Source organism: Sus scrofa, chromosome 5 (assembly GCF_000003025.6).
Source record: "Sus scrofa isolate TJ Tabasco breed Duroc chromosome 5, Sscrofa11.1, whole genome shotgun sequence".
In the NCBI taxonomy this organism is placed as follows: domain Eukaryota; kingdom Metazoa; phylum Chordata; class Mammalia; order Artiodactyla; family Suidae; genus Sus; species Sus scrofa.
In genome coordinates, this window is record NC_010447.5 from 14,714,194 (window position 1) to 14,732,657 (window position 18,464).

General features: G+C 43.2%; 1 protein-coding gene across 1 annotated transcript in view; it reads right to left on the bottom strand.

The window, feature by feature from the left end:
* The window catches only part of C5H12orf75 (chromosome 5 C12orf75 homolog), a 35,634-nt gene continuing 23,093 nt past the window's right edge, over window positions 5,924–18,464 (bottom strand). The window contains exons 4-7 of the mRNA XM_021091585.1: window positions 12,009–12,044; window positions 11,139–11,218; window positions 10,232–10,266; window positions 5,924–6,736 (exon numbers count right to left, since the gene is read on the bottom strand). Of these exons, the coding sequence (XP_020947244.1) occupies window positions 10,262–10,266; window positions 11,139–11,218; window positions 12,009–12,044 (121 nt within the window). The 3' untranslated portion in view covers window positions 5,924–6,736; window positions 10,232–10,261. The remainder of the gene's footprint in view (window positions 6,737–10,231; window positions 10,267–11,138; window positions 11,219–12,008; window positions 12,045–18,464) is intronic.

The window sequence follows — 18,464 nt, forward strand, 5'->3', positions numbered from 1 at the left end:
CCTCGCTCAGTGAGTTAAGGATCTGGTGTTGCCACAAGCTGTGGTGTAGGTGGCAGATGAGGCTCAGGTTGTGCACTGCTGTGGCTGTAGCATAGGCCAGCGGCTACTGCTCTGGTTAGACCCCTACCTGGGAACCTCCATATGCTGTAGGAGCGGCCCTAGAAAAAAAAAAGCATAACTCTCCCAGACTTCAAGAAATACTACAAAGCCACAGTCATCAAAACAGTGTGGTGCTGGTATCAAAACAGACAGACAGACGAATGGAACAGAATAGAGAACCCAGAAATAAACCCTGACACCTATGGTCAATTAATCTTTGACAAGGGAGGCAAGAACATAAAATGGGAAAAATAAAGTCTATTCAGCAACCATTGCTGGGAAACCTGGACAGCTGCATGCAAAGCAATGAAACTAGAACACACACTCACACCATGCACAAAAATAAACTCAAAATGGCTGAAAGACTTAAATATACGACAGGACACCATCAAACTCCTAGAAGAAAACATAGGCAAAACACTCTGACATCAACATCATGAATATTTTCTCAGGTCAGTCTCCCAAAGCAATAGAAATTAGAGCAAAAATAAACCCATGGGACCTCATCAAACTGAAAAGCTTTTGCACAGCAAAGGAAACCAAAAAGAAAACAAAAAGGCAACTTTCAGAATGGGAGAAAATAGTTTCAAATGATGCAACCGACAAGGGCTTAATCTCTAGAATATATAAACAACTTTATATAAACAACTTATACAACCCAACAGCAAAAAAAAGCCAATCAATCAATGGAAAAATGGGCAAAAGACCTGAATAGACATTTCTCCAAAGAAGATATACAGATGGCCAGCAAACACATGAAAAAATGCTCAACATGGCTGATTATAAGAGAAATGCAAATCAAAACCACCATGAGATACCACCTCACACCAGTCAGAATGGCCATCATTAATAAATCCACAAATAACAAGTGCTGGAGGGGCTGTGGAGAAAAGGGAACCCTCCTGCACTGTTGGTGGGAATGTAAACTGGTACAGCCACTATGGAGAACAGTTTGGAGATACCTTAGAAATCTATACATAGAACTTCCATATGACCCTGCAATCCCACTCTTGGGCATCTATCCGGACAAAACTCTACTTAAAAGAGACACGTGCACCCGCATGTTCATTGCAGCACTATTCACAATAGCCAGGACATGGAAACAACCCAAATGTCCATCGACAGATGATTGGATTCGGAAGATGTGGTATATATACACAATGGAATACTACTCAGCCATAAAAAAGAATGACATCATGCCATTTGCAGCAACATGGATGGAACTAGAGAATCTCATACGGAGTGAAATGAGCCAGAAAGACAAAGACAAATCCCATATGATTTCACTTATAGCTGGAATCTAATATCCAGCACAAATGAACATCTCCTCAGAAAAGAAAATCATGGACTTGGAGAAAAGACTTGTGGCTGCCTGATGGGAGGGGGGAAGGAGTGGGAGGGATCGGGAGCTTGGGCTTATCAGACACAACTTAGAATAGATGTACAAGGAGATCCTGCTGAATAGCATTGAGAACTTTGTCTAGATACTCATGTTGCAACAGAAGAAAGGGTGGGGGAAAAAATGTAATTGTAATGTATACATGTAAGGATAACCTGACCCCCTTGCTGTACAGTGGGAAAATAAAAAACTATATAAAAAAAATTTTAAAGCCACTGGTCTAGAATAGGGCTGATCTGCCTCCCAAACCCCCCTGCTCCTCAGCAGCCTCTAACTTCTGTGACTCCCATTTGCCATCTTTTTCCAGCCCCACTGAGCTCTTTGCTCTTTTCACCTATTCTAGACACGTTCCTGGCATGGGGCATTTTAACTCAGCCCTTCTCCTAAAAATATCCTTCTGCTGAAACCCACGTGGGCAGCCACATCGCCTTCAGTTCTCTGCCCTTGCATGTCTTTTCGGCGAGTAATTCCCTGATGTGTCCTTAAAACTGTGGTACCCACCTGGCTCTGTTCCCTCTCCTGGGGTCGTTTTCCCCACAGAAGCTGTCACTCTGACAACTACAAATACAAATTCACCTAGTGCATCTCCGCTCTGTAAACCCCACATCAAGGACGTCTGTCTGATGGGCTCACTTCGGCATCTCTGCTGCCTAAACAGAGCCAGGCCTAGAATAGACCCTCGGGAAATAACTCTGGATCAATCAATCCATCAACGAATTCTGCTAACCGTCGTAGCAGAAAATGAAGAGTAGATTTTGTGCCATTCATTGAAGATGTCCCAGGCACAGAAAAGCCACACGATTTAGCAGAGGCCTTAAATCTGTCCCGAGACCCTAGTGCTCTAGAGAAGCCACCAGTCTGTCGCTGAGAGTCACAAGTTCTCTTGCTTTCATCCCAACCCAAGGCCATTTCTCCCTAGTAGGTCCCTGGGACCCAATTCTAAGAAAAATGGAAGAGAATATATGAGGTGCCTGCCTTCTAAGGAGTCTGCGGTGTTTTAATATTGAATAAATAAGCAAGATATGTAATGGAGTGCTAAGTTATGGGTACGTTCAGACTCCCCTGATGGAGAAAGGATTGTGTCATTTACTGAATTGCTTTAGTGGAGAGCAAAGTGCGAGAGAGAATGGGAAGCCTGGGACCGGCCTCAACATTATCAAACCCAATCACCAGGCCCTCGATGACACCTGGTGCTGGGAAAGGCCTAGCCCAGCCCCAGAGTGGTGTTCTGACCTTCTTGGAGGAATGTTTTGTTTGGACACGTTTGTTTCGTCATTGTCCTTGACTCTGTGTTGGTTTCAATGCCTTGGATTAAACAGCCAGGCCTTGAAGGGGTGTCTCCGGAAGAAGAGGAACCTCACAGGCCAGCTGCCCCTTGCCTTCAGTTGTCTCTCGAACCATTCCACAAATCGCACTATCATCTGTATTACTGGTGAAATGGGAAAGGCCCACCTTAAAATAGAGCAAGTGTCAGCTGTGCCTCTTAGAGAGACTCACATAGCAGGAGGTGGAAGAGACCAGAAGACCAAGACTTCTGATGGCCCCCAGGGGACAGGTGAATGGGGGGGACCCAGCAAATAACCCCCACAATTGTTCCTCTCCAGGGGTCTCCTACAGACCTCAGGAGAAGCTCCCCACAGCTGACTTTGCCCCCCACCCCCACCCCAGCCAGGAGGAACTCCCAACCTTGCCCAGGACACGCAAGGGGCTTGAGGACTCTGTGCCACTGCGCCTGTGGTTCTCTGCCCCAACTTTCTGCTGCCTCTAATTGGCTAACTCATGGCTCTGAGGGGCCTGCTCTCCAGGAAGTCTTTCCTAAGCCATGAGTCTTGACATAGGGGCCTGTGGGCTGTGCTCCCAAAGTCGTCCTGCTCCCCTGGGCCCATACTGCTCTGTGTGTGACAGGTTCCCCAGGGTACCCCCACTATTCGAAAGAGCTCCGCGTGCAGAGGTTGGGTCTTCCAGCAGGACCCTCAGGAACTAGTGTTCCCCTGGGGCAGAGCAAGACCTCGGCGGGTGAGGGTCAATAAATGACTCGAAAAAATGAGGTGTCAGAACCCAGCCTATGGAAAAGCACAGCATTTTGTTCTACTTGGACTTAGCAAGTGCATGAAGTCTAAGCAAATGAAATGTAAACTCTCCAGCGACTGAGTTCCTCGCATAACTCTGCAGCCCTGAAGCTCTTCACAACTCTGGGCACAGATACAACACAGCCACACAAAGCTCCCCTTTGCACAATGGAACCTGTTTTCTCTTCCTCTCCAAGCCCTTCCCAATTCAAAAGCCCAGAGGGGTAACGTCTCTGTGCCTCTAAGACCCTTCTCTTGTTCTCTGCTTCGCCCCAGAGCCTACTCCAGATCACTTTTGAGAACTCGGTTTGCCAGGCCAGATACTCTTCAATAAAACCCCAGAAGTTAGTTGTACTTGCCAAAACCAGATCTCTACATTCCAGAGATCTAAACAGTTCTTCCAAAATTAAATTCTAGCCGTCTCCTTTAACCAAGTCGAGGCATAAATGTCTCCTAGCTTAGAAGGTTTAAGAAAACCTTCTCTAATCAACAATTTCATTAATCAGAAGTTCTTTGAAACTCTTCTCTCTCTAGGATATTTTAGCAACAATCTTACAAAGAACCAGAATACATTGTTTGGGAAAGCTTTTAATGCTTAAATTTCAGGCATTTCAAAGGCTTCTCCAATCTCTCAACTTGTCTTTTGAAAGTTCTTAATGTTACTAATTAATCTTTAAGACTTTCACTGGGGATCCTTGCAATACTTAATAAAAAATAATTAGCCTTAAGACTTAGGTAAGTGGGTGATATTAACATGGAAGAATCACAAGTTCTAAATTTAAATGTCGAGTTGAAGGAAAACATTAAGACCTGCCATAATATGGAAAACTCCATTCATTTATAATTTTGAAGTTCTAGGAGTGTGTTTTAACTGATTTTTGAGTTGGATTTTTATTCTGCTTGCTATTAAAAGTCAACCTAAGGGGAAAAATGAAAAGAACCAACATGAAAAAACTACCAATGGGCAAAGCTTGAACAACTTGAGCAATAACCTAGTGAAAGGATGGGATTATAACCTAGAAATTGATAGCTATGAGACCACATGCATATAAAGAAATGATTGGTTCCTCTCCCCATTTATTTTTTTTTTAATTCAAATACTCCTTAGAGAAGAATCTCAAGTAATCCCCATGAAGGAATGAACGAGGGAAGTAGAAAACCGGCATTGGTATCCTGCAGTAAACATTGAAGGTCCAAGGATGAATGTTAAAATCAGCGGGCAGCTCTAAGGAAACAGGACATGTGCAGAGTCGCAAAGTACCTTCTGTAAAATACTTACTAATCAGTGTGGGGCTTGTTTTTTTTTTTTTTTTTTTTTTCCTGTTTTTCTTTTCACTTGGTTTTTACATTGAGGTATGACTGACGACACCACTTCGTTCGTTCCTGGTACCCAGCGTAGTGACTCATTTATTTCTATACATTTCAAAATGATCACCCTGTAAGTCTCATTACCACCTGTCACTATACAAAGACACTACCCTTATGACTGACAATAATCCCCATGACTCATTTTTTGTAACTGCAAGTTTGCACCTCTAAAATCACCTTCACCCCTTTCACACACCTGCCAATTCCCTTCCCTCTGGCAAACACCTGTTTAAATCTATGACTCTGTTTCTGTTATGTTTGGTTTTTAGATTCCACGTAAATGTGAAATCACACAGTGTGTGTCTTTCTCTGACATGTTTCACTTAATACAATATCCGCTAAGTCCATTTACATTCACAAATGGCAAGATTTCACTCCTTTTATGGCTACTATTTCACTATAGGTATATAAGGCTTTTCATAAATTCTAAAAATTCCTTGATACTCTTTCCTCCAGGAGGTGGAGCTTAATTCCCTTCTCCTTTGAGTGTGGTCTAAACTTATGACTTGTTTAGAAGAAACAGGATGGAGACAAAAAAAGAAACCTTACAGTGGAGACAACTGACAGATGCCCCATCCAAGTGGTCGTGGTTAATCTCAGTTTGGACAAACATACTAAGTTTATGGATGAAAACCTAGGTAATTCAAAATGTTTTCAAAAAGTTAATCCATCTATTAATCTCAATGGAATAAACTGCTGAGCTTCCAGTTAAAGGCCACCATGTGCGTGTGGACATGAGACGGGAGGATGTGTATTGTAATCATTTCTCAGTGATTCTAACTTTCGGGTTTTTAAAAATCAACTTGACGCCCCTATGACAGCTGTATGGACCAAAATATCTGAGAATGCTTTTCATCTTGTGCATAATTCTGGTTTTTCATGGTAATCGATACATGATGATTTTTTCATGCCAATATGTTATATCTCTACGTCACAATGGGTGACTTATTTGAAAGTGTTCTTTCAAAAAAGAATTAAGAAATCCAGGTAAAGGGGGTAAAAACTTTTAATTATTGAAATACATTGGCACATTAAGTGATTTACAGTGCAGTACGAAGTGGATGCATGTTCACTATCAAAGTAAGAAATTCCCAAATATCCCACTAACCATCAGTGACAAGTTCTTGAAAACAGTATAGAATTAACATGATGAAATGCTCTGATCACACACAAGTAGAAATGGGAGCCTCGTGGCTATGAAGTATTCGCAGTTACATAATAAGCCTTTGACTAAAGAAAATAGGAAGTAAATCAAATGGTAGGTATAGCATGCAAATCTCAGCAGTTTAAGTGTTACAATGTAATAACACCATCCTTAATAAAGAAAATCGTCTGACATTTAAATAAAGCTGAAAAACAAATAGTAAAAAAAGAGCGAACCATTAGAATCACTTTGACAGCTGACAATTAACATGAAATAGAAATAGTGAAAGAGAACAAATATATTACTTTGGGTAATTCATTTACCGTGCCTTATTTTAAGTTATAAATAGATGAAGGATTTTGTTATATAAAAACGATCCAAAAAGTATCAATGAAAAAGACATGATCTTCACGAGCTGTGATGACCGCTAGGAGCCAGCGGCCAGCTGGTCAAGAACCGCTTGTGAGCTCGTCTTGCACAGGTGAACCATGGCAAGTGCCAGGTATGAGTGTACTGTTCAACCCATTCCTTTCTAGTCCTGTAACATTCAATGTGTACCCATGGCATTAACTATAAACTGGGAATTTCCTTGGAAATGTCTGTGCACGTCACAATGTCCCACGACGCCGAAATCCCATCCAGATCTTGATGAGCAAGCTATGGAGGCAACAAACAGAAAAGGGGGAAAGAGTTATTCGTAAACACAAAAAGGCACCACTTGGATTTAAAAAGAAAAAAAAAAAAGCCTTAGGCCTGCAAATGATCTACTCACTTTTCTTTTCGGCAACACACATGCTCAATATCTGTTCAATATCTTGAGACTTAATAATAGGTGGCCAGGGCAGTGTTAAACCACCGCTGACCCATGAGACAAGATAGGCTGGAGAAAGAGTTCTGAAACTTAGAGTGAAAATACAACAACATGATGCCCCAACCTAGCCAACTGTCAATATTGCAAAGACAGAGGCTGCTCAGTCATAACCCAGTCCTTCGCTGCTGGTCAGACCCTCCTGGGGTCTCAACCCCCACCCCACCAGGGATCTGATGCAGTGAGCACAGCCAATAGCCTCTGAGAAGCACCACTGTGCTAGCAGCACTCTGTACATCCAAATGGGCAAAACTTTTCAGCCTTGGTCCATCAGTGGAAGAAACTACCCATCCGTATCATGATATACATAATTTTAAGAGACTCTAAAAGCATTCCTCTGGCCATCATTAAAAAGTCTACAAAGGAGTTCCCACCATGGCTCAGTGGAAATGAATCTGAATTGTAACCACGAGGATGCAGGTTCAATCTCTGGCCTCACTCAGTGGGTTAAGTAAGGATCTGGTCAGTGTTGGTGTGAGCTGTGGGGTAGGTCATAGACAGGGCTCAGATCTGGCGTTGCTGTGGCTGTTGTAGGCCAGTGGTTACAGCTCCAATTCAACCTCTAGCCTGGGAGCCTCCACATGCCACGGGTGGGGCCCTAAAAAGACAAAAAAAAAATAGGAATCTGCAAGTAACAAATAGGAAGTCTATAACAAATGCTGGAGAGGGTACGGAGAAAAGGGACTCCTTGTGCACTGTAAGTGGGAATATAAGTTGGTGCAGCCACTATGGAAACCAGTATGGAGGTAGAAAACTAAAAACAGAATTACCATATGATCTAGCAATCCTATTCCTGGACATATATCTAGACAAAACCGTAATTCAAAAAGATACATGCACCCCTGTGTTCATAGCAACACTATTCACAATAGCCAAGACATGGAAAGAACCTAAATGTCCATTGACAGAAGAATGGATAAAGAAGTGGTACATATACGCAATGGAATATTACTCAGCTATAAAAAAGAATGAAATAATGTCATTTGCAGCAACACAGATGCACCCAGAGATTATTATACTCTAAGGAAAATAAGTCAGAGAAAGACAAATACCATCTGATATCACTTACATGTGGAATCTAAAATGTGGCTCAAATGAACCTATCCACAGAACAGAAACACTCAGAGGACAGACTTATGGTTGCCAAGGAGGAGGGTGGGTAGGAGAGGGATGGAGTGGGACTTTGAGGTTGGCAGATACAGATGATTACCTATAAAATGGATAACAACAAGGTCCTACTGGATAGCATAGGAAACTATATTCGGTATCCTTGGATTAAACCATAATGGAAAAGATGATTTTAAAAATGTATATGTTTATAACTGAGTCACAGTGATAACTGAGAAGAGAGAAGGATGGCAATAAAATGTTTATTTTTATATTGATAGCCATGAGCAGTCTTCTAGCCAGCCATCTAGCATTATCTGGACTGACTCGCCAACAGCGTTGCTCAGCTGTTCTTAGGAAATCTTAGATCCACATGCAAAGTTGAACAACAATCTTGTCTCTTATGTGAAAACTGGAAGAAGGTAACAGATCTAGGGTCTTGTGCTCCAGCATCGCTACCAACTGTCCTGTTCGCCATCTACATGCGCTTCATCCCACTGTCCTCAGATGCTTTCTGAAATACACCCTGTTTTCAGGAGGGTGCACAGTCATGTATGCTTGCTTTCAAAGAGATCTTTCATCAGTTTAATGCAAATGACAAAAATGCTGCTGCATAAGGGAAAGCTAGCAGGGAACTTAGAAATCTAAAGGAGAATGAGAACTCTACCAAAAATCCCAGAAATAGAAAATCTCCAACAAATCCCTAAAGAGAAATTCCCCCACCCTCATGTGCCTCTGAGCACCAGGCAAGCTCCATCATGTTGTTGCCTTGTAGAGAGAGTCTTGGAAGAAGTGGATGCCCAAGATTGTTGTATTTCTAGTCGGGCAGAAACCAGTTACGACTTCCAGGTCCCTTTCCCCAGGTAGGAAAGCTCATTTGTTGCCACCTGTGAGCTTATCCTGCAACCCATCCCACCCCCAAAGCCAGCACCATTACTGGCCCTGAGCAAGAAGTTGGCTCATTAAAAATCAGTCTTGCCTCTGGTCTACCAGGGGCTGGATCCTCAGGATGACAGTAATGCTGATGGTGGCCCTGACTATTCTAGCAGAGCTACCATTCACTTCATATTTAACCCTAACAAGAACCCCTCAAGATAAGCATGAGTTCCATTTTACAGATTACAAAATGAAGGCTACGAAGAGGAAGTAATTTGCCCAGCTAGGAAGTAAAAACAGTCTCAATTCAATCCAAGTGGTCTGCTTCCAGAGAGAACAGGCTATGCCAGAGGACAGAGCATTCCTGATCACGGAGTATTCCAAAGAGGTGGGCTGTCATTCAGCAAGATTGAAAGACAGTGGGGACCCAAGCACCATGTGTAATTTTGGACCAGGTGAACTCAAACTCTTTGCCTGTATGGAAATGCAGGTCAGCAACCTTTAGAGACTGGTACCCAGAGGGTAGTTAATAAATGGAAGCTATCTTTTCTTCTGTCCTGGTTCTTGTTCTCTCGGAGTTACTTCTAAGATCTTCCTGAGGTTCACAGTGCTTCATCTTTTGGGCAGTGGGTTCTTTTGTCCATGATGAACATGTTTTATAACACCTTAACCTGGAAATTCGGTCTATGACTTGATTCTTTCTGCAGAACTGCATCTCTGCACATGGACCACTGGCTCCACTGCAGCTTTGGTACTGACATTTTTTTCCTCTGTATATTAACTACCCCCTGGCTACTGCCAAACATTTAATATCGATCCTAATCTAATTCCCAGCCTCTCTAGTCTGCTTATCTGTCACTTCCAAGGTCCTAACCCCACAAAGATTTTGACAAGGAAGAATGAAACCTTGGTTATTCATTATTTATGGGCTGTGCCCATGGCATGTAAAAGGGCCAGGGATAGAACCCAAGCCACGGCAATGACAACACTGAGCCCTTAACTGCTAGGCCACCAGGGAACTCTGAAAGCTTAGTATTTTAGTCAAACGCTTAGCTTGTTCTTACCAAATGAATTAAGTTGCATGGGGGCGGGGAGCTGGGGGGAAAAAAAGCTGCAAAGAAAACTGATTTAATCATAAAGAGCTCTTTACAATAAAACATGTGGGTTCCACAGATTTAAGAAGATAAGACCCCTTGTTAATCTTGAGGCTCAAAATTTCTTAGAAATACGGAGCATTGTAATAGCTACAATTCATTCATCAAGGCTAAATACATAGAATTATTTACAAAAACATACAGTACCTCTTGCTGATTGAGTCATGATATTTTCTTCTAATCTTAAAGAGAAAATGAAGAAAAGTTCAGTTATAAAGAACCTAATTCTAGTTTCCCATAAAGCTACAAATAGTTGTGACATGGATGTCCTTGCGAGTCTAAATCATCAACCAGAAAAAGAGAATGAGGAAAAATAATATGTTAAAATAATACAAGGCTTGTGTACAAATTAAACATTAACAGCTCTTGAAAGCTATGTATCAGTGTACAGTGATGAGTAAATCGGCATTCTTTTACCACGAGCCACACTTAAAAACTTTTATTCAAGCAAGAAGGTTGCAATCGTACTTATTTCAAAAGGACTTCATAATTACTAATAAAACCCAGAAAGGAGCCTTACGTCATTTCATTACCCAATAAGCAGTTATTCTATTTACCAGATGACTTATCAGTCCCATTTATCATCTATGGCAGGAGTTTACCTCTGTTCTACCACAATTGCCTAAACTTAAAAAAACGTGTGCTTTCGTTTCCACACAGATCATCACTGAAAGGAACAATCTGTGCAGGACAGGGATCGCCTGCTCTGTCCTGTCCACCTTGGGGAGCTGTTCCTATGGCCTTTTCTCGCCCCTCCAGTCCCCTCCCCTTCCCCCACTTCCCCTCTTGCTCTTCTTGTATAACTAGTCATTCATTTCTCAAGAGTCTTCCCTGGGGATCCACGGAACATAACCATGAACAGTGAGTTGTTCAATTTTGCTCTGGAATTACTTGCATCATGTGGGTGGCGATTTTGACAATGATCACAATGAGCAAATACAGCTCTTAAACACGGCCCACTGTGACTCGGTGCTATGTAGGGGGAGCAGGAAAGCTGAAATAACAATTTTACTTTTTTTCACAAAACAAAAAAAAATCATATGGTTTTACTTACTTTTTCGTACCGTCTTTGTTTGGCTGGATACCATATTGACGGCTTCAGATGGTAGACCAACATACACCCCTCCGTAGTTTCTTAAGGAAAAGAAGCAGAGAAAAATCAGGCCAAACTACATGGTGTACTATCCACCTGTAGAAAATTATGAATGCATGAAAGCATGGAGTCCTTCGAACAATGACGGAACTTTTAAAATAACTCATGACTTTTCAAAAGTCGAATTAAGAATATTATTGTCCTTGGAGACAGAACTTTTTCTGTGCTCAAAAAAAGCTATATATTAAAAAAGCTGTATAGTAGAATTTTTTAGATATTTTGCCTGCAGTGGGAAAGAAGAAGGTGGGATTGTTACGATTTTGTAGAGTAAGGAGTATCAGTACGGTGACATGTTACAGTTGATCAGTCAACAGTTATGAAGAATTCAGAGTGGTCAACTCGGGAACAGGTGTTACGGACAGGGTCATTTTACCTACAGGTAGATACAAAGTGAGGAGAGAGTGAGAGTGGAGTGCAGTGGCTCAGAGGATGGGAGGACAGAGAAGGCAGCGGGAATGAAGGGAGGTCCTCCAATTTGGGAGCACAGCCAGAGGCCACAGGGTGGAAACTAGCCCAGGCCGTGTGCACAGGACAACCCAAGCGTGCTCGAAAGAAGCCCATGATTAGGAACCCTGGGTGAGTTCTTGATCAGATCACATGCTCCTACCTGTTACTCTCTGTGCCAAAAGTTTTCTTGGTAGGATCTGTATTATTGGCAATGGGCTAGAGCGGTTGATTAAACCCATGAGTTAAACGAATTCATGTTACATTAAATCCATCAGGTGTGGCCAAAATTATTCAAATTTAAAGCAGCCTCAATACCAAACATACCTCCTCTTGTCATCTTCTGCTATCGAGTCTTCTGTTCTGAAAGGTCAAAAACATTTTATGAGCCGTCTGGTTACAAAGACTTCATTTTTGGCTCTGAGAAGAAGGGAACTGATGAGTTAAAGGCAATTTTGTTCAAGTTCTTCCACCCAGTATTTTGGTAACACAGTATTCTGACTCTACCTCAATCATCCATACACTAAAAACTGGCAATGTTCTACTTACCGAAAAGTGCAAGTGCCAACAAGCCTAATTGCTAAACAAAATGAAAAACTTGAGGGGAGCCAAGATTAGAAAGAGCACCATTAGGCATCACGAAGCCTGGGTTTTGTCTTGGCTGTGCCACCTGCCTCCTGTGTGATGGACAGGCTGTGGGCAAATTGTCTGCCGATATCCATCTGTAAAATAAGGGGGTCGACCAGATGACTCAAGGTCCCTTCTAGTCTTAACACACGATGATTCAGTGTCTCATGTCAGCTCAGTGGCACAACTTTAGTTATGAAAGATTTATCTGGTGCAGAAAGGGTTAAATCAATTTAACCTTTAAAAAAAAAAAAAAAACATTTTAGGGAGTTCCCGCTATGGCACAGTGGGTTAGTGATCCAGCTTGTCTCTGGGAGGTGCAGTTCCATCCCCGCCCAGCGTAGAGTGTGAAGATCCAGCATTGCTGCAGCTACGCTATAGGTGGAAGCTCTGCCTTGGATTTGATTCCTGGCCCAGGAACTTCCACATGCCGAGGGTACAGCCAAAGGAAAAAAAAAAAACATTTTACATATGACCTATTACACAGAGGAGGAGGAAATGTTCAAAAAGTTTTTGGAGGGAATTCCTAGTCTAAAATGCACGGCCTCTTTTCCTTGAAGAGGAATCCATTTCCTCCTAAAATTACTTGGCATATTTTTAGGAGGATCAGGAAGATTTTCTTGAAGCACTAGTTTAGTATAAATGAGTTATTTTTCTGAAAGAGAAAAGACTCAAGTGTATCTGGTTGAACTCAACATGGAATTCTAAGGGGCTTCGGTCAAGAAGAAAGTGGACTGAAAGCATCTCAAGAGTTTCATGGAATCTTTCAACTCTAGGGACTGCCTAACCTTGGTTTCACCCACTTAAGAGTTGTGAAGGTACATGCCCATGAGATGTGGGATCATTTCAACAGCCAGTAAATCCCAAGTCTATAGCGAAGGGAAGCAGAGACTTGGAAATTATCTGAACATCGGCCATGCACCCTCAGCAAGCCCTCCCAACAGAGGGCAAAACCCATCCTGCATTCTGATTTGTCCAAATCGAGCCCATAACCTAAATTCACCAGACAATTATCAACTTCATTTATCACTTGCTAAAGCTGGATCATTTCTCAGTTCAAAGGTGTCGACGTCATACTGTATAGAACTGGTGCTGCACTTGGTGAACAGATGTTAACACTGTCAGGTGTTGCTTTTACCACTTTTAATTAAAATGGATTTATAACCTGTGAGTACAGATAGTAGGCAAATGACGGTGACAGGTTTGTTGAAGATTATCAGAACAATGCCAACCATGACCTGCAGAATGGATCAACAAGGTGCTACTGTGGAGCACAGGGAACTATATTCCATCTCCTGAGAGAAACCCTAATGGAAACGTATACTACAAAGTACATAAAAAGATACGTAGGAATCACTTTGCTGTACAGCAGAAATTAACACCATATTGTAAATCAACTATTTCAATTAAAAAAAAATAAAAAGATGATCAGAACTGTTTACTTTGGTCCTGAATGGCCAAGGTTATCATGAAACTGTTTTTGAAGCTCTCTCTAACCAGATTTGGACACACAGAATGTCTCATATTTTGCCACGGTTATTCTCTTTACATCCAGTGACATATCTGTTTATCTTCACTCTTGCCCCTCTCAGCTAATTTGGCTGAAGGATATATTCAAGGTTTTAAAACATATTTAACATCCCCTGATGTAAGAGTAAATTATTTGTAATCTATTCTCTTGAGTTACTCAATACCCTAAAGGCCAATACATGTTCTCTATGATACAAGGAATTAACCACCTTACACATCTAATTACAAAATCTTTAAAAATACTATTTATGAAGGCTCATCAGACTTCCGTTCTTTTAAAGGTTGAAGTAAGTTATAAGGCCTGCCTTTGCCTATACGCGTGCATATCTGAGCCGCTGCTTCACCCCTTCCTTCCATCAGTATTCTACAATAGAAGACTCGGGGTTAAAGACTATGTGGTAAAACAGCATCATCAATGAATCCTTCCTGGGAGTCAGACATAGCACTGGTCACTCCATATGCATCAGTGCTGTTCCTCGCAATAGCGCTGAGAGCTGAGGAAATGGGTTCGGAAAGCCAGGTAATTAATACATATGCAAGTCCAATAAGCAAGACCAACACTGAAATCCCATCCATCTGACACCAAAGCCACGCTCCATGTGCTAATCCACCACTCTTATGCCGCTCAGATAAGATGTAAAAGTCAAAAACTCTTCTAGGTGGCTCCCCCTAGAGTGGCTGTGGCCTCCGACCTCTCTTGGAAAAGCTCTGAACTTCACCCCTGTCTCACAGCCTGCTTGTGGAAGCAGGACAGGCACATTGCTCGTGCTACATTGCTCACGCTCTTCCACTATTTCCTTTAATCCTCATCACAATCATTGCAAGATTCACCACAGTGAACAATGAAAAACTGAGACTCAAAGATTGGGTAGCATGACCAAGGTTACATGACCAGGGAAGAGAGCTCGAATGCAAACCAAGGTTCTATAGCTCCAGCTCCTGCTTCATGAACTGCGAGCTCGGGCTAATCTGTATCAGACAAACACCCCCATCTCCCAAGCTGGGGCTCCTTGATTTTTCTCATCCCACCTAAGGAGAGAAGGAGCCAAGATGGCAGAAGGTCTTGGTCAACAATTCATGAACACTGGAGAGAGCTTTTAACAGATGCCAGGGACAATCAATCTTTGTAGAACTTGTCCAATGGCTATGTAATTCATTTTTATCCCATTAAGAATACCTCCCCTGATCAGCAGTTACATTAGAATCTATTTGTCTGGACAACCAGATTCAAATTGAGGTTAAATCAAAAAATGGCGGTTGGTCCAAACCAAATCTCCTTGTGGACAGAGATTCAAGCCACTCTGTGTAGCTGCCTGAAAGCCAAGTGCTGCCCTGCCGGTCCACAAGGACCGCACCCATCCAGCTGGGGTGCCGTGGTCCTGCCCTGGCTGCACAGGCTGGAGCATTCAGAAGAAATGGTGCATCAAGCAGTAGTAAAATTTCCTGTATGAGGAAGACTCTGAGATGTTAAGCCACAGACCCTGCAAAACTAGTGGAATTGTTTCATGGTTACTAGTCACTCCAAGTGGACCTCTGAAAAATCTTTATCTTCTGATGTGGGGCCTAACTTCTCTGAAAGGGCATTTCTTGTTGATAAAAAGTAGCAATTACCTTAGGGCAGTAAATGTATCTGACTGCCAGGCAACTCAGCAGGAAGCTGAAGTCTTTAGGATTCTCATCCTAGGGAGACACTCAAGTGATGAATCATGCCTGGGCTGCCCCACCTAGGCACCATTTTCAGGAATCACTTGATAACTGTTTCCCTTCACAAAAGGATTTCTTCTCCACTGGCCTTAATCATTATTTGCTGATATCTTCCCCGACAAACAAGTGCCAAAGGGTGGGTGCTCCTGATGCGCGTGGCATGGTTCCCACAGAAATTTTATAAATTTGAATCAACAGTAAATCTACACATGGGTAACATAAAGCCTCACTGTGGGGACGTGCAGATTTCTGTTCAGTTTCTGAAGAAATGAAAACAGCCTGTAGACCTTCAACCCCGCTGAATCAGAGCATCGGGCTGGGAACCAGGCTTGGGCCGGAGTTCCAGCACCACCACCGCCACCATGAAGCTCTTGGATGAGCTTCATGACCTCTGTTTGGCACAAAGGACTTCTTTGCTTTTCTCTGGTCCCTACAGTGTTAGTGGAAGGGCAATGGCTGTTGTGTAGCCTGCAGCTATGACTGACGATGGATCGTGAGATTTGTTCCCCAAACCACTGAGAGCAGGAGAGAAAGGCACACAGTCCCTGGCTTAGGGAGAAGAGCAGCCACTGACAGCGTCTAGAAGTCGCAGGGTCATGGACATTCATGGCCCTGTTTTCTGCCAGTTCCAAAGGCAGAGAATGAGAGGACTTCACCCTTGAGTGTTCCCTTAGAAAACAGACTGGAGATAAAATTATTCCATGCTGGAAATGACAAGCAAAGTGAAAATGAGGCCAATTCACAGTAGATGAGCTGGAAGAGGCCAAACTGCTCTGGGCTCTTGAGAACACCGCTGGGGAGTTCATTGGTTCACAAATTCGGCCCCCCCCCATAATCTTGCTGCTTTAGGGAAGGAGCAGGGGGGACTTACATCAAGCAGGAGACACCTCCTATCATCTTAAATCTCCTCTAATCTGCTTCTAGATAATAGTTCTAAAACACAGCTCGGGGCACTGCAAGCAGAGGCTGTGAAAAGGAACGAGAGAGAAGGGATTCAGGGAGAAAAACACCCTGGAATCTTGCATAAATGGGAGGAAACTTGAGATGAAGGTCTACCAAGAGAACCAAACCACAGGGTTTTAGGAGGTAAGGGACCAGGTACCATAAACCAAATCACCTAAAAACAAAAAAGTGAAAGGCAACTTTGTACCAGTTTCCCTCCCCTTGCCCCAGCCCCAGCTCCAAATTCACCACCAAGGAGGCTAAGGTCAATGAGGGGAAGGAAAACTAGCACAAATTACCAAGGGGTCAAAAGTGACCTGGAAACAAGCACATGGCCTCTCTGGACAAAATCTGCTCCAGCCAGGGAAGCTGAGCTGGCCCCTGGCCCCTTCCCCTCCCCACTCTGTGATGCAGGGACGGGGGCAAGGGCTCTGAGAACACCCTCCCTTGCCTCCTGGCTCCCTGTTAGGTTCCACTGAAGGGGATGCTCGAGAGACACAAAATGCAAAAGACAGCACCCCCGCAGCTTCTAGAACAGGCCCAATTAACACTCCTTTCCTGGTCACTACAGTTCAAGCCGCGGCCAGTGGCTACTGTGTAGCCTCGAGCTGTGGTTACTAATAGAATACAAAGTTCAGACCTGGCAGTAGCACCCTCTCCCCAAATGTCTGGGTCACAGCCCCACAGAAGCACCCCTCTTCCCAGCTCCTGGATTTTGATAACCCAACCTCTTTCCTTTGTCACTCCTGCCCTAGAAGTGGGCCCCAGGAGCAGTAGCCACTTCCTGCTACCACTCTCCCTGCCAATCTCAGCCTTCCTTTCCTACACCCTCCATCCTCCATGACCTGCTCAACCAATCCCTAATAATAGTAAATTCTCTCTGCTTAAAGAGTTAATGTGGTTTCTGCTCCCCTAACTGGACACAAACCAATACATGAATTGGTAGTAAGAATGGGGTTTATCTGCCACCCCCTGGTCTGACTGTGTCTCACTAAGGCATCTAAAGGACTTATTTCCTGTGTATCAGGTCCAATCACTATAATGTCATAAATGTCCTGGACCAGTGCAGGGTGCCGTGGGACATCATAGTGCAAAATCGAGGATGCGAGTCAAGACTGTGACAGTATATTGTTAGCCTTGCCAGGTAAAAGCAAACTGCTTCTGCCATCTGGTTCAGAGACAAAGTATTTGCCAAAGGTTGCATAAGGGGAGGTAGGGGCTGTATTGATAGTTTGCAATAAAGATACCACACCTTCAATAGCAGCTGAAATTGGAATCAGCATTTCCTTAAGCTTACACGACTCCAAAGTCACTCTCTAAAATAAATCTGCCTTCTGCATGGACCAAACAGCCAAGGTGGAAGGAGATATGAGAAGCAACTTGCTATCTTCATTTCTTCAAGTCTTTGTTGGGAGCATTCATCTCTGCAACTCCACCAGGAATGCAGTTTTCCTTTCTGCTATTCTGGTATAGAAGGGAAATTTCCATGGACTTCCACTTGACCCTTCCCACCACTGATAGCTCTTCCCTCACAAGTCAGAGAGCCAATGTGGAGATTCTGTCAGTTGTCAAATACATCTCCCCTGATGAAGCAAGTAACCCGAGCATGATCTGTAGACTCCTGGAACCACTGCCATTTTTAGATCAGCCAGAATTCCATTTTTTACCTGACCGCTATAAGCCCACACATGGACCCACATGGACCGATGGACCAGAGTGGCATCTTGGGTCCTCAGATATTAACATCAACTCAGAGCAGTGCCTAGAAATCTCTAAAAGGCCCAGGTGCTTCCTTCTGTTTTGGACACAGCTGTTTAGTAAGTGAACACAAGCCTCTCTGGGGGAAGACCCGAAAGAACATCTACCAGACATGCATGTGGCAGTGTTTATGATTCCCTCAAGGGAACATGGCCTTAATCACTCTGAGTCTGACTTGGGTCTAGAAGCTGTATTAAAAAGCTGTGCCTTTCCCCTGTGATG